Below are 15,528 nucleotides of genomic sequence, written 5' to 3'. Positions count from 1 at the left end.
CGCACCCGACTCAAGATCCGCCCCTCCCGCAACTCGCCTTTGCTGGGGCCAGTGATCTTTGTTAGCCAGGCAAATGGTGCTGGATCTAGGGCCATGGCTGGCTGGGTGGACACATGGCTGGGCGGGGCAGTGGTGGCCAACCTAGGTCGCCCATGTCACTGTGGCCGCTGGTGCTATGGCTCGCCACACCCATCCTCAGCCTGTATTCGGAGGCCAGATCTGCCTAGCTAGGGCCAACGGCTAGTGGGGTCGGAGGCATGTTGGGTGGCTGGCTGGTTATTAGACATCGAGCTCCATCGACGTCATCGGCTTGCTCGGATCCTCGCAACTAGTGTCCGCTCAACCTCTGATCTGGTGGGGCTGCTCTATGGTACGATATTCTTCTTCATGAACGTGTGCAGGGGACCGGGGCACACAGTTTGGTCGTGGCATGCCGATGGCAAGTATGCCCATGGGCTTCCCCAGTTGACTAGATCTAGTGGAGCCGCTATTGTCTGCATGTGGCACAGGTGATGCCCTATCAGTGGTGCATCTTCTACACATGGGTGCGTGGTGCATGTAGTTCCACAAGTGTCGGTTGTGGGGATGCGTGTTCGCAGGCGGCACCCCCATGTGCCTCTTGTTGGGGAGAGTAGAGCGCTATTTCTTTAGAATGTCGGCATCGCCCATGCTTGTGCTCATGGTTGTGGTGTCGAGGCATCTACAATCAAGAGCACTTGCGGGGGTTCTGGGTGAAAGTGCAACCTAGCTTTTGGTTGGGCTAGTGACAATGATTTCCTTTTTGAAGGCGTTGCCAATGAACCTCTCATTGCCTCCTCTCTTCTGTAAGCTAGGTCAATGCAGTTCTCCTTGGCACAAGTCTCGAGCAAAAGCCTTGCTAAGCTTTAGCGAGGCTGACGATGGTTATGTTGTAGCATCATTCACCTCCTTGGAGGCATCGTCGAAGAGCCTATGTGCCATGGTGTTCTTGCTTTCTCCTTATAGTGATGTATTTGTGGTCGTGCCACTTTTCGCCCTTATGTTGGGGCGTGTTGTTATTGTAGGTTTTCACCTGCCATAACCTCGCCACGTGCTAAGGCTATTGTACTAGTTTTAGTATGGTTTTCTAAAATTAATCGGACAAAAGGATTTTGCCTCATTTTCCCTAAAAAGGAAGTTATTGACAATATATCAATATATATTTAGGTGGGGATTCAATCCCCCAGGTGACAGTTAAAAAAAGTGCAAGGGTTCCGATTCGGCTAGCCAAACCAAAAGCGCTAGTCAAAGTTTTGCAGCTCCAAAAGATGCAGAAAGAGGTGGAAGTGAAGGATGACTTTGACAGAGAAAAGATTAGGATCATGTGAATGATGAAAAAGAGAGGTCTGGGATGAGAAGAGATAGATGAAGGCTGTATGAGATTCTGATACCAGAGTTTAACCCTTTTATTGAAATTCTCTCTTCGTTTGTAAATAAATCAAATTCTAGCTAAAATTATGTTAAGTTGATTCAATTTATAGAAAAAAGTCAAAATTTATGATACCGAATTCGATTATAAGACACACCACAGAATATATTTGCATAGTGTACTCGTTTGGTGCCAAACATATTTATGTTCTTTTATATAAATTTGGTTCAATATAATTCTTTTTGACTTAATACACTTAAAAAGTCAATCTATTCAGGTTCAAATAACCTCCATGTTGGCTTCTATCTCATTAGCGCGGTGTAGGACCACAGGCGGAATGGGGGGCTAGCAGGGGCCGTGGCCCCCAAGCAAGTAGTTTTATTTAAATATCTATATAAATATTGGTATTTATAGTAAAAGTATCAATTCACTTTTTTAAAAATAATGATTTTGGTAAGAAATAATATAGTTTTTTTTTAAAAAAATTCAAACATATAATTATGTATGTTTTATCACACTAAAAATTATGATCATATTTGTTCGGCCCTTTTAATCAAAATCGCTGGTTCCGCCATTGTGTAGGACAAACATCGTTACATTAGCACGGCAGCCTGCTGGTAAAAGTGATTAGATAATTGGCGTGCTTTATTCTGGAAGCAAATCGCCTGGTAAAAGATTTTGAACGTCGGGCGTGGTGGTTATAAAATGGCATCGTTCTCCAACCCCACCTCTTCCACTTCAGATCTCCCTGGTCCATCCAGTGCGGCTGAAGCAAGAACGCCAACCGATCCTAGCGAGAAACACATCTTCGTCGACTTCGATCAAGGTACACGAACTGGGTTTTTGCCTATCTCGATCTACTATACTACTAGTACTCTCGTACACAAATTCGATGCCTTGTGCGGGGTGTCGGTGAAGCATATTGTCTGATGTCAGTATCAGGTACTCTCGTACACAAATTCGATTCCTTGCGCGGGGTGTCGGTGAAGCATATTGTCTGATGTCAGTATCAGGTAGGATTATTACAGGCTTCATCTAATTTGTGTTGTTGGATCTCTTAGGATGGATTAGATCGAGAATATATATTACAAATGCTAGCTCATCATTTTTTGTTTCCGGAAAACTTGATGATCTAGAGAACGATGGAGTGTATAGTGTTAGATACGAATTCTTGTTATATATCCTTGCCACAGAATGTAACAAATTAAAATGCTTTATCTTCAAAAAAATTATATTTTGCATGCACATAAATGAATAAACAGATATGGCCCAAATCGTTATGCCTATATATTGGCCAAACTTTAATTTGTAACTTGTAGATTTATTATGTATAAATACATCTTCATTCTTCTACTACCTATTTCAGTTGTAGACGCTTTTGCCTACTGTACGTTCTACATATTGCCTAAACAATAACGAAGCGAACCATCCGCATGTTCTGTTTTGGTTTGATTATTAGATCGATGCAGCATAGCAATCCTGATGTGTGCGCTGGCTACAGTAATATTTGAGTCTTCTTGGCTGCTTTGGCCTTCGCCTAGTCTGTTGTCTGCTCTATATGACTAGAAAGCGTGTTCAGTTAGATGAGAACTGCATATTCACTTTTCTATATCTTAATTCAGTGTACATAACAGAGTGAACCATTTAAAGATTGATGCATGTCAGATCGATGCATGTCATTTATGCTCAACTTGTTTGCTAGGATTAGCTCCAAGACCTTGCTAAATCACAAACAATCTATATATGCAGTAGATTTCTGTCGTTGCCTCCTGATTTTTTTTCTAGATAACAATGATCTTCTACATGCGGAAATTGTGTGTTTTTGGTGTATAGCCTAAATAAAATCTACACGAATGCATTTTTGTCTACTTTTTTTTTGTGTTGTTTGGTGTATTGTTCTATATCACGACGGATGCATTTTTGTCTAAAAACTATTTTGGGATGTTTGGTGTGCTCATTCAGGATGCAGATCTTTGTGAAGAGCCCCACCGGTCGGACAATCTGCCTCAGGGTACAACCATCAGATACCTTGCAAACCGTGAAGGCAAAGATTCAGGAACGGGAATACCTTGTCTATGATGGAGTGCGGCTCGAGGACAATAATCTTACACTAGCTGACTATGGCATCCAGCATAGATCTACGCTTGACCTCGAAGAGAAGATGCAAATCTATGTAGTGGAAACACTAGCAGGCACAACCATCACTCTTGAGGTGGACAGCTCAGAAACTATTGACAGCATCAAGGGAAAGATTCAGTATAGTGAGAGATTTCCTAAGGTTCAGCAGTGCCTCATATTTGGTGACAAACAGCTGGAGGACAACAGCACCTTGGCGGACCACAACATTTCAAAGGAGTCCACCCTTCTTCTTGTCCTCCACCCGCTTCCAAGAGGCACCATGCGTATCAAGGTATATATTGGCGATGGAAGGATTGTCCCTCTGGAAGTTCAGAAGTCAGATACGATTGCCAGTGTCAGTTTAAAGATCTATGAGAAGGCCTTTGTTCGGCCCGTACAGCATGCAATCTATTTTGACTCAACGAGGCTGGAGGGCAGCAAGACCCTGGCACACTATGGCATTGAGAATGGGGATACTCTCGATTTGATTATCTGCCAGTGTGGCTGTTGAGGTGGATGTCATGCTGGGTCATCAGTCTTCTTCGTTTGGAGCATAGGTGTGTCATCAGTAAAAGTATCATTGTATTGCTGCAGTCTTTATTTCCAGTACTGTTATGCTATGAGCAAAACTATCTAAGATCTCATATCAAGAGTCTCCTGGGTCTGCAGTTCCAAATACGCACGGCCACCGCTTTCTTTTTCTTTTCAAATAGCCCATTTTTTCTGGCAACTTCTCCACGTAGTTAACGAGGACTATTCCGAACACCGTTCTTGAATTTATTTTAGATTTAGGAAGGATTTTTTTTAGGAGAGATTTAGACAGGATTTACTACTGAATCTCGTGAAAAACAAAAAAAACTTGTGCGTAACACAAAGATTGAATTGAAATTGAAAATCCAGACATGGAGTCAAAGACATCTCAGTGTCTCAGCTGGTATCAAAATCTCGAGAACTATAGTCGTCATATACAAATTTCAATTATAAAGTTTAAAGTTCAATCGGGTCTCGAGTTTCACAGATCCAATGCCAACCCACTTTTGTTTCCTCTTCATCATGATAAGGTTTCTCACATCATTCAAAACTTTAGGTATAGGTGTTAGACTACTATTAGCCCTTAGCAGGATTCTTATCCTTGTGTTAGCGCTCCTTAATTAGCGCCGTAGCTGTGCATGTGTGAATGCTACTATTTTAGTCGAGTTCACATAAGGTTGTCTCTAATAAAAGACCCATTTAGGAACCCAAACTCAAAATGAGTCTCTAACAAGGTTTTGGGATTCAAAATCTAAAAAAATTCGGTGCCTGCCGAATTGGACGAATTTTGGAAAATTTGGACCGGGATTCACTCGTTTGACCAGTCAAAAAATTCATAATTTGGTAAAATTTGGCCAAATTTTGACAAAAATTAAAAACAATGGTACTACAGCCCTTACCAGTACATCTATGGTTAGTGGATTATGCATCCCACATCTGAGTGATGTCGTTGATGCCTTGAGTTATCAGGCCTTGTTTAGATGCATCTAAAAATCCAAAACTTTACAAGATTCATCATTACATTGTATCTTGTGGCACATGCATGAAACATTAAATATAAATAAAAAGAATAACTAATTGCACAGTTTACTTGTAAATCGCGAAACGAATCTTTTAAGCCTAGTTAGAGCAACTCTAACAGTAGCCTCCAAAACTAGGCCCCTACTTTTAATTTGGGTGCTTCCCCTACTTTTTGGGGCTCAACTTTTTTGCTTCAACTCCAACACTAGCACCCAAATTGGGCCCCCCAAACCTATTCCAGAGAGAATGACAGAAGAGACCCACTTGTCATTGTCGTTTCCTTTTTCCTCTTTCTTCTTCCTTTGGACAAGGACACAATTAGAGCATCCAAACCGGTTACCTAGGGTGTCATGCACATGCAAGGGAAGAGAGAGAGGGAGCATGTGCTGGGGCTAGGACACGCGATGGAGGATGGGGGCTGTCCTGTTGGGCCAACAGGAATGAGTCTGGAGGAGAAATATGTGTGCCCAGCCAAATATAGGTCTGGAGTAGGGGCCTTTTAAAAGCTATTGGGGCATGAGTAGAGGCCCTGCTGGAGTTGCTCTTACTCTATGATTCGACAATGTTTGTCAAATAAAAACGAAAGTGCTACAGTGTCAAAATTCAAAAAAATTTTGGATCTAAACAAAGCCTTAACCACCGGTGCCGGCGACCCGGCGTCGTCGTGGTGCTGGCCAAGCTGCTGCGTACATGGTGACACTAATTGAGTGGGGTGTACCTCCTGACCATGGGACTCAGCAAGAATAAAGTGGAGCAATGGAAAACCAAAACCAAAGGAGGGGACGGGATGAGGGAGATGGACAGGTGCATCGCTTCAGCATGGAGCTTTGCCACCAGTGGCCGGCGGCCAGCCACCCAGGGAGAGGAAGAAAATAAATGATTAGGGTTTCTAGGATGAGGTTCACGCTTATATAGCTGTGGGAGATAACTTTGGGCTGGCTTGGATCTTATATTGGGCTAGAAATTTAAATTGGGCCGAATTTTTTTGGCCGGTTTGTATTCCTCTCGGGCCTCACCGAAATGGGCGAATCTCACCGAAATTCGGCCCATTCGGGGCGAATCCCATATCCTTGGTCTCCAACACAATACCTATAGTCTTCAACAGAGTATCCATACAGAAGACCCATTTTAGATATTAAGAGAGGCATAACCCAAATTTGGGTATCCACTTTTCTTGAGACCCATTTGTAGAGAGTGTTGTCTTTTAGGTCTTGTTGTTGGAGAAGACTAAAAATAGGTATGGAACATTTTATCTGTAGCGCTACCCAAAGAACAAATTTGTAGTTTGGGTGATGATTGTTGGAGATAGTCAAGGATAGTTTTAAATCTCCCGCTATTGCTGCCGCTATAGCCCGCTATAGTTTTTTTGAGGCAGGGTACCGCTATTTGTGTTCATATACAATTTAGCCGCTATATCCCGCTATAGCCTGATTTAGCTCCGCTATTAGCTGTTTTAGACATAAACCGCTAAACACGTTAGCCCGCTATTGGGCAATCTTCTTCCTGTTTCTATATATATATATAAGCTGGTATTATACGGAAGAGAGGCTTGCCCATTCATCTTGTATTCAGCTTGCCAGAAGAGACTCTAAAAGGTTTCAAATAAAAATTTTATATGAGCTTAAAAATTGTAGATCACGTCATGACTTATAGCTTTGTTGTAAAGTTTGTCTTATTTGAATTCATATGGAAAAATTATAGATTTTTTTAGACAATTATTTCTAGAGGTGGGCTCTTAGAACAATCGCCTCTTCTAATCGAATTATAGAGGGGCCTGTTAATAGTCATTTTCGGAGCCAGACATCTTATGTTCATTGATTAACAGTGGTGGACTCTTTATCTTAGGATGTCTATCTCATTAATAGAGAAGGTCACCTTAGAATGTTTAAGGAAGCGAGAATGGTCAGGGGGGCCTATCCTATAATTCTTTCTGTGCATGGATCCATTCTAAAAAAAAAGGTGACCATATCAATATTTCACAAGATGTATTCACATCAATACCTTTATATTTTACAGTCATTCTAGCATACTTGTACAAACAGTTGCATACGTCGATCCATTTATTTAATTATTTAAAATGAATATTGAAGACTTTAAGCGGCTTCAAAAAAAAACTTAACAGCTGCAACATTGTAGATTACATTACAACTGCAGCTATTTTCTACAGCATGTCAACATCAAAGGTCATAGGAAATCTTTAGACTTTTATTTTCGAAATATGAGAATTTAGAACTAAATGTTGTCACTCTAAATATTTCAAGAACTTGCTATTTATCGGTTGACAAATTTGAGCTGGTGGTTGGGGGTACTTCTTGATTCCTCTTGCATCCTAAGCAAATGATTAGCGCTAATTAATTTTATGAGTACAAGGTTAGTATTGTAATTGTGGCCTCCTCCCTCTCCCAAGCAAAAAGCCCACGCACGAACCCCTAGCCCCCACACCGAAGGGGTACGTGAGACTGCAGTGCCCTGCAGTTGCCGTAGCCCGTATCTCCCTAGCCTGTGCCGCCACTCCCCGCCTTCCCATGGTGCCGCCATTGTTGCTTGCTGCCACCGTTGCACAAGAGGCCGGTCCGAGGCCGTCAGTCCTCTCTCCTTTCTGACACCCCACCAAACATGAGCGGCTCCTGCGCCCTTGCCTAGCGCAGAGGCGGACTAGCACGTGTATGAGTTCGCCTATGACGACATCGCCACTGATGGGTGGCCACAACTACCTCTTGGCGCTCTTGTAGGGTGAAAGCGGTGACACAACGCTCCACACCGAGCGGCTACAACGGCGTCGGACATTAGCAATGGCAGGGTGTGGCGGTGCGGTGACCTAGGGTTTACGGAAGCGGAGGTTCAGAACAGAACAATTTGATACCATGATAGGGATTAGGGAGGTGACGCATTGATTGACTAATCAAGAATTGGAATGTACATTAATAACTAGATATTTTGGAATATCAGATAAAATATCTATTAGAGGCTATGTTATCACGCAGAGTCTCAATAATTGGAGTCGGTGGCTAGAATCACAGCTCTTTTGGAGTTGCTCGTATCCAGCCAAGCAGGGTATGGATTTGAAATGTGAGAAGCTAGAACAGCGATGCGGGTGGAGTCTTCAACGCACCGGAAATCATACACCCTCCACGAATAAATGTATTTCTTTGACTGCTACAATTTATGTTTGACTATTCGTCTTATTTAAATTTTTTATGTAAATAATAAAATAAATACATCATTATAAAAATATATCTAATAATAAAATAAGTTATGAAAAAATAAATAGTATTTACTATTTTTTTTAATAAGACAAACGGTCAAACATGAATCATAAAAGTCAAAGAAATACAATTATTTGTGAGACAGAGGGAGTAATTTTGAAGTAACCTAAGGATAAAAAGGATCCTATGGCTATTAAGGGCACTCACAATGCAATACTCTATCACAGAATCTAAGATAATTAATTACATATTATTTATGGTATTTTGTTGATGTGGAAGCATATTTATTGAAGAAAGAGGTAGAAAAAATAAGACTCAAAGTCTTATTTAGACTCTAAGTCTACATTGTTTGAGGTAATAAATAACTTTAAACTCTATGATAGAATCTGCATTATGAGTGCCCTAAGTAATACAATGGCATCCCCACATACCATAGTAGATCGATTCTATAACTTGAGAAAAGTCCCGGATCTCAATTGAATTGAAGTTTGCAATCTAGCTCTAATGGGTCCTGCAAGTTATTAGGACACTCACAATGCACACTCTATCATAGAGTCTAAAGTTATTTATTACCTCGAACAATGTGGACTTAGAGTCTAAATAAGATTTGGAGTCTTATTTTTTCTACCTCTTTCTTCAATAAATATACTACCACATCAGCAAAATACCATAAATAATATATAATTAATTGTCTTGAACTCTGTGGAGTCTTGCATTGTGAGTGCCCTTAGAGGGCTTGCACGTTGGAAGCGTAAAGTGGGCCGGCCTTCACTCGGCCATCCAAAAAACTATAAAGTGCCATATATCCGGACGACCAAAAAATATATATATCTGGACGCTAATTATTCGCCTTCCGATTTCCTAGGCGGCCGGCGGCGGAACGAAAGCAAGAACGGCCACCGACCTAATCCCAACAGTCATCTTCATCAAGTTCAAGGTACACACACGACCTTTTTTTTCCTAACTCTACTGCTAGTAGTGTAGTTATTATATCGGTAATTCCCCCTATCAGGCGTCCGTTTCGTCCGGACGGATCGCCCATGGAACGACTCGGACGGACTCGGCATTGCGGCTGCAGTAATTCTCGCTCCGCCTCTCTCATCCTTATCCACCCCCGCTACAGACGCCCACTCAGCCGCTCGCTCCCTCATCCCTATCCCTGGCGCAACACTCTCCCCCACATCCAACGAGGCTCGCGGTGCCCTTCCACCCTTGGCGCGGTGTGCGGCGTCCTCTCCACCCTCGGCACAGCACCCTCCCCCACACCCGTTCCAGGCGAGGCACGGTGGTGAAAAGCACGGCGTTCTCCCCCACACCGGCGTCCCCTCGGCAGCCTCCCTCCACCACAGTGTACTCCCCCACGGGATCTCCCAAGCCAGCGCGGAGCTCTCCCCACCTTGGTGCAGCACCCTCCCTATCCTTCGGTGGCACGCTCTCACCCCCGGTGACCGAGCTCCTCTCAGATCTCTCTCCCTACCCTATGTTGTAATTGTATGTTTCAGAAAGTTTAGAAGTATGTTACAGTAGAATTATATGGATGTTGCAAAAGTAAATCAGTGCATGTTGCATATGTTGCAATTATTTTCAAGGGGATGGTCCAACGAGATGCACTAGGTAAATCTCAATAGATGTGTGAGCATGTGCATTTTAACTCAAACTTGTGAGTTGCTTCTGCCCTATTTAGTTCTCACCCAAAAACTTTTTGTCCTATCACATCAAATATTTGGATATATGCATGGAGCATTAAATATAGATTAAAAAGTTTACATGTATTTTGTAAGTTGAATCTTTTAAGCCTAATTAATCCATGATTGATCACTAATTGCTACAATTATAAATGTGCTACGGTACTCAAAAACTTTTCTTTTCACAAACTCCAGTTCTCATGATTTGTTAATAATTGATTAACCAACATCTATATAAATAACTTGCTTGATGTGTGTGCCAGAGACACTAGCATTGCTTGACCCCTAAGGTTGACCTAGTGGACCACTTCAAACCTATAGCTCGACACAACAAAATCGATAATCACATCAATACAAGGGTTCATCACTGAAAATATTAGATAACACGACCACCAGCCGCACAGGCAAACAAATTCCAATGTTCCAGGTCCAGCCGCACAGGCAAACAAGTAAACAATAAAACAACCAAAGTTCAAGTTGGGATAGCAAATGATGATGACAGCCAAGAAGAGTAGAAGACCTCTTGTCAAGTACCTGAAGAAAGCGTCCAGCTGTGATGCGATTTGGGTCTATCTTGCTTTTGTGTTTTGCAATCTGATCTGTTTGCTGACTTGTCATAGTCAGATCGTTGGAGAAGTAGGTTTCAATAGCTTTACCTCGATGGTAGCTTTTGTAGTAGTGAGGTTTCTATGGGTTCTGCCCATTCTGTCTTTCTATATTGCTTCCTAAAGACTTTGTATTTCCGTTAGTGATAATGGAAATGGGGTTCACCTCGGTTTAAAAAAAAGTTGGGATAGCAAATGGTAATAAGCAAGATAGCCAACAGGCATCAGTGGACAGTCGGACTCCTACAGTTCTACTCCGATCCATCTCATTCTTTGTGAGCAACTTGATCATAAAAATTTGGTGCATCTGTGCATGGCACTCAACAGCCTAGTGAAAGCGGTAGCCCAGGTCGATCTTTTGCATGGCGCCCCTCCACCACTTCATGGCTGTCAGCAACTTGATCATCCTACAACAAAGGCAAATGGCAATGATAAATGTTGCAGTAGTACTCCCTCTATATCCATAAAGAAAGTCGTTTTGGACAAGATTTGGGTCAAATATTGAGAATATAAATCATGAATAACTTTTAAGCTATTGAATTTGGAAATGTGAAAACCATATGAATAGATTTGTCTTAAAAAATACTTTCATAAAAGTATACATATACTACATTTTTATAAATATTTTTATAAAAACAAGGAGTCAAAGTTAGACTTTGGAGACCGTGTCATTGTCCTAAACGACTTTCTTTATGGGTATGGAGGAAGTACACAACAAGAAATTGTTGTGGTAGTCACTGTCCTATTTCGAAAATGTTGTAGTCGTAGTCACTGTCGTATTTTAGCTATTAGCATTAAAGCTAACTGTATGAAAATGGCAGCAATGTATATTTGTTTAGCAAGAAAATGTTGTAGTCGTAGTCACTGTCGTATTTTAGCTATTAGCATTAAAGCTAACTGTAATCAAATAGCAGCAATGGCATTTGTTTAGCCAGAAAATGATAGCAACAAAATGGCAGATTTGTTAGTATTTAGGAGTAGCAGACTAGCAGTCTTATTTATTAATAGCAGCAGACTAGCAGCAGCAAGAAAAGTTGCAGATTTATTAGTAACAGCATTAGAAGTACCAAGAAAACTTGCAAGGACGTTTTGGACAAGGAATCATCAATAACTTTTAAATGGTTGAGTTTACCAATGTGAAAATTATATGAATACATTTGTCTTGAAAAATACTTTCATAAAAGTATACCTATATCATTTTTCCTAAATATTTTTATAAAAATAAGTGGTCAAAGTTATGTTTTGGAGACCGTTTCACTGTCCTAAGCAACTTTAAATCCTATACAGAGGGAGCATGTCACTAGTACACAGAAGCACTATACAGGCGGTTCCCAACCCCTTTTCACAGGCGGTTTGGACAACCGCCTGCGCTGGGTGCCTGTGGAAATCAAGAGTTTCCACAGGCGGGTAACTTAGAACCGTCTGTAGAAATAGATTTCTACAGGCGGTTCAGCTATGCAACCCGCCTGTAGAAATAAACTTTCTACAGACGGTTCTCATTATATAACCGCCTGTGTTAAAAATTTAAAATCTCCCGCCCAATTCTAAATTTTCCCACCAGACTCTTTTTTTCATTTTATATTTTAATATGTACATATCAATATATATATATATATATATATATATATATATATATATATATATATATATATATATATATATATATATAGGACGTGTTTCTTTTACACGCGCGTGTAGTTACTCTCATCTATGTATCTCTAGATTTAAGGTGTATATGACCGGACGAAATGTATATAGACAAAGTATATGATCATACTAGACCATTTAGAGTGATATGTATGTTAAGTATGCATACATACATAGAGTATATGGTTATACTTATTCTATATAATATAGTAGTGGCATTTTAGTAATATATTTAAAATATAATTATTTTTGAAAAATTTTCGCGTGGTAAGATCTAGAGTATCTTAATATGAGTATGAATACATACACAATATAGTTTACTGAAGATGAGAGTAACTACACGTATATATATATATATATATATATATACACGTAATATTCAAACTAGTGAAGCCTAAAGATCACATAAACCATTGCAACATGTAATTCATTTATATATATACTGTTACTTTATACATAATGTTACGTTAATTACAAACATGATCACACATCAAGTTTTTTCTGTTACATGCATTAGAGGTTTCCCCTCTGAAACCTCTGCTCTAATAATCGGATCGAGTTAGCTTTAGCCTACTAATCTCCCTTAGCGCTCCGTATTCTGGCTTTGCTAGGGCGCTGGTCCGATCGTGATATTTCCCTTCGCTAGGAATGACTTCTCGCAACATGAATTTGCAGAGGTCCTCAACTATGTTGTATAAAGTGGCTTCACTCATGCTCTTCGCCTTTTCAAAGTCTTTTTGCTGCATAGGAAGTTAGAAAACATCATATATTTATTAATGTTCATAATACATAATTAACAACCTTAATTAGTTAGAGCATTAATTACCTTATAAGGGTTAGTCATATATCTTCCGCCCTCTCTCATGAACTCACATACGTAGAATCCACACAGTGGACCGATCCTAGTGGTTGCTTGTGACACTATATAAAGAAAAAGAGCATATTTGTGAGTTGCAACATGATGCGTATTCTATGTATATAGCTAGCGAGAATAACTTGGTAAACTTTCATACGTACCGGCCACTTATGAAAGAACCTCAAAGGCTGCCCCTGTATTCCTGACTCGCACTTTCCCCCTTTAATCTTATAATACCTATAGGCCCTATGATATCAAAAATATTCTGCAAGTTATTGTCAAACTCTTATAAAAATTTGTATGCATATTTTACTTAGCTTACCGTTCTAAGAGAGAAATGAATGGTGCATAAGTTGTTGGTTCATAGTCTGCGGAGTCTAAGACATGCACACGTCCATGCTTGGGATTAATCATTAAGCAGATCCAGTGGTCCCTGAGAGAATGAACTTTGTGATCAAAGTGTGCATTTTAACTATTAATACGATGCATGCAAACTGACACTTACCTAAAGTGATATGGTGCGAATATTAATTCCCTGTCTTGAAACTCTAGCATTGTCATGCCTAGGTAGAGGCCGTAACTAGCTATTTGTTTCTTTTCCCTTTTCTTTATTTCGTCCTCCTGCTCTTTTGGATCCAAACCTTTTAAGGAGTCATGATCTTTTCCGATCCTGAAAGTATGCTCGTCCTCACATATCCTCATTGGGCTCATATACGTGACCCTTTTATTTGCATTAGTGCTTGGATCCGGACCGTACCGCATCTGTTGCTGTTCATATTGCATTCTGCAACGTGCACTTGTATGTTAGTATTAAAATTTAATGTAACTCACAAATAATAACTCACAAATTTAAAGCATTGTATGAGTGACACTTACAATGCAAACACAGTTATGAGCTGCACGTCGAGTCTTTGTAGGTTCATCATTAACCACATGTCCTCGAAGGTCACAATTGCTCTTGTATGATCACTATTAAATGCATCTGCTGGTATATCTACACTGATCGTGTCAATGCCAACAGAAGCTGCTCTCATATACCAGTCATGGAACCTTTTTACACCAGCTGGGACCTTTTTAAGTTTATCCCAAGTGAGTAGAGACCTACCCAACTCATATTTCTTAGGGACATATTTATAATCATCTTTAGTGGGTGGCCTAATATTTACAAAAGCTGGTTCAGACTTCTTCGCTGCCTTCTCGTGCTCAGCCAAATCAACTAATTTTGTCATGCGGCTCATTGCAATTCCTGACAAAAATAGGGCAGTACCAGCAGACTTCCTCTTCTTTGGATCGAACGGAGAAATGAATTTGGGCACCGAAAATTTTAACTTTTTTGGTGGCGGTGGTGTCGTCTCGTCATCTTTGGTTGGTTGTGGTGGTGTCTCGGCATTTTTGGGTTGTGGTGGTGTGGAAGATTCTGGTGGTGCTGGCGAAGGTTGTGGTTTAGGTGATGGTGGTGGGGAGGGTGGGTGAGGCATTATAGGTGAGGATGGTGGAGCGAAGATCGGAGAGGGTGGTGGACTCGGAAGAGTTATGGTACCACCGACATCTGGAAGGGACGACTCCTGAGTCAGTGGTACTTCTTGGGATGAAGGTTGTGGTACCTCAGACAACAGGACGTCTCGTCGAGGCCGAAGAATGAAATTCTTGATAGCTTGTCCCAGCTTCTCAATACCCTCAGGACCAGGAATGTCTAGCATGTCATCCTCATATCCTTGGACAACTGTCAGCACTTCCACCCTACAGTAGTCCTCTGGAATTTCGCTACCATGAAACTGGCGCCCGGGATTGCAGTCCTGTGGCTACTTCCCTTGTACGATTATTGTTAAGACCGTACCTTATGACTAGGGAGCAACGAACAGGACTTTCAATCTCGTCAACTGGATAGCGGTCCTTGTTTCCAGTAGACGCGACACTACTTAGGACAACTGGAGCCTGTTGTGATGTTGTCGGGGCGACCACTAGCTGCATCTGGCGAGGCTGACCACTTAATTGGCTAGACATTGCAGACGCCAGTCGCTGCATCAACTCAGGAGGAGGATCGGAGAGCATTTTATTCATCACCTGTTCGACTTCTTTCTTAGCCTCCTCCTTAAAAAAATTAGACAATTCTTCCTTGTAGCGATCGCGTTTTCTATACATTCCTTCCCACTCTGGTCCGAATCCTTCTTTCCATCCTTCTTTGGATGAGATACTTCGTACACGACCAGGATGCTCTGGGTTACCCAGAGCAACAGTAAGAACATCCTTCTCCCTTTGTGGCTTAAATTCACCTGCTTTCTGCTTAGCTGCCACCTTGAAAATATTCTTCGTAGCCTCTTCGACCATTGGGTCAGCAAATGACAAGCCAGAATTGGCTTTCTTTGCCGGTACCCAAGCACGAACCCACCGTGAGCCCCTGCGATGAAGTCGGTCAGGGAGCGCCGGCAAACCCTGAGCCCTTTGTGCTTCATCCTCTTGCTCCCATTGGGCA

The 15,528-nt window shown here is 41.3% G+C and overlaps 1 protein-coding gene across 2 annotated transcripts; it reads left to right on the top strand.

Annotated features, from left to right (window-relative positions):
- On the top strand, window positions 2,129-4,170 carry LOC110435405 (polyubiquitin-like). 2 transcript variants are annotated; one of them, XM_021460915.1, is made up of 3 exons: window positions 2,129-2,213; window positions 2,330-2,400; window positions 3,350-4,170. In XM_021460915.1, the coding sequence occupies exon 3, from the start codon at window positions 3,351-3,353 to the stop codon at window positions 4,014-4,016; it is 666 nt and encodes a 221-aa protein (XP_021316590.1). In that variant the 5' UTR covers window positions 2,129-2,213; window positions 2,330-2,400; window position 3,350; the 3' UTR covers window positions 4,017-4,170. The 2 variants fall into 2 exon arrangements, with proteins under 2 accessions (XP_021316590.1, XP_021316591.1); XM_021460916.1 differs by lacking the exon at window positions 2,330-2,400.

This window comes from Sorghum bicolor, chromosome 5 (assembly GCF_000003195.3).
Source record: "Sorghum bicolor cultivar BTx623 chromosome 5, Sorghum_bicolor_NCBIv3, whole genome shotgun sequence".
NCBI lineage: Eukaryota > Viridiplantae > Streptophyta > Magnoliopsida > Poales > Poaceae > Sorghum > Sorghum bicolor.
This window is presented reverse-complemented; position numbering and strand designations above follow the sequence as displayed.

Coding starts and splice junctions, on each gene's coding strand:
- LOC110435405 (XM_021460916.1), top strand. CDS start 3,351: ATGCAGATCTTTGTGAAGAGCCCCACCGGTCGGACAATCTGCCTCAGG.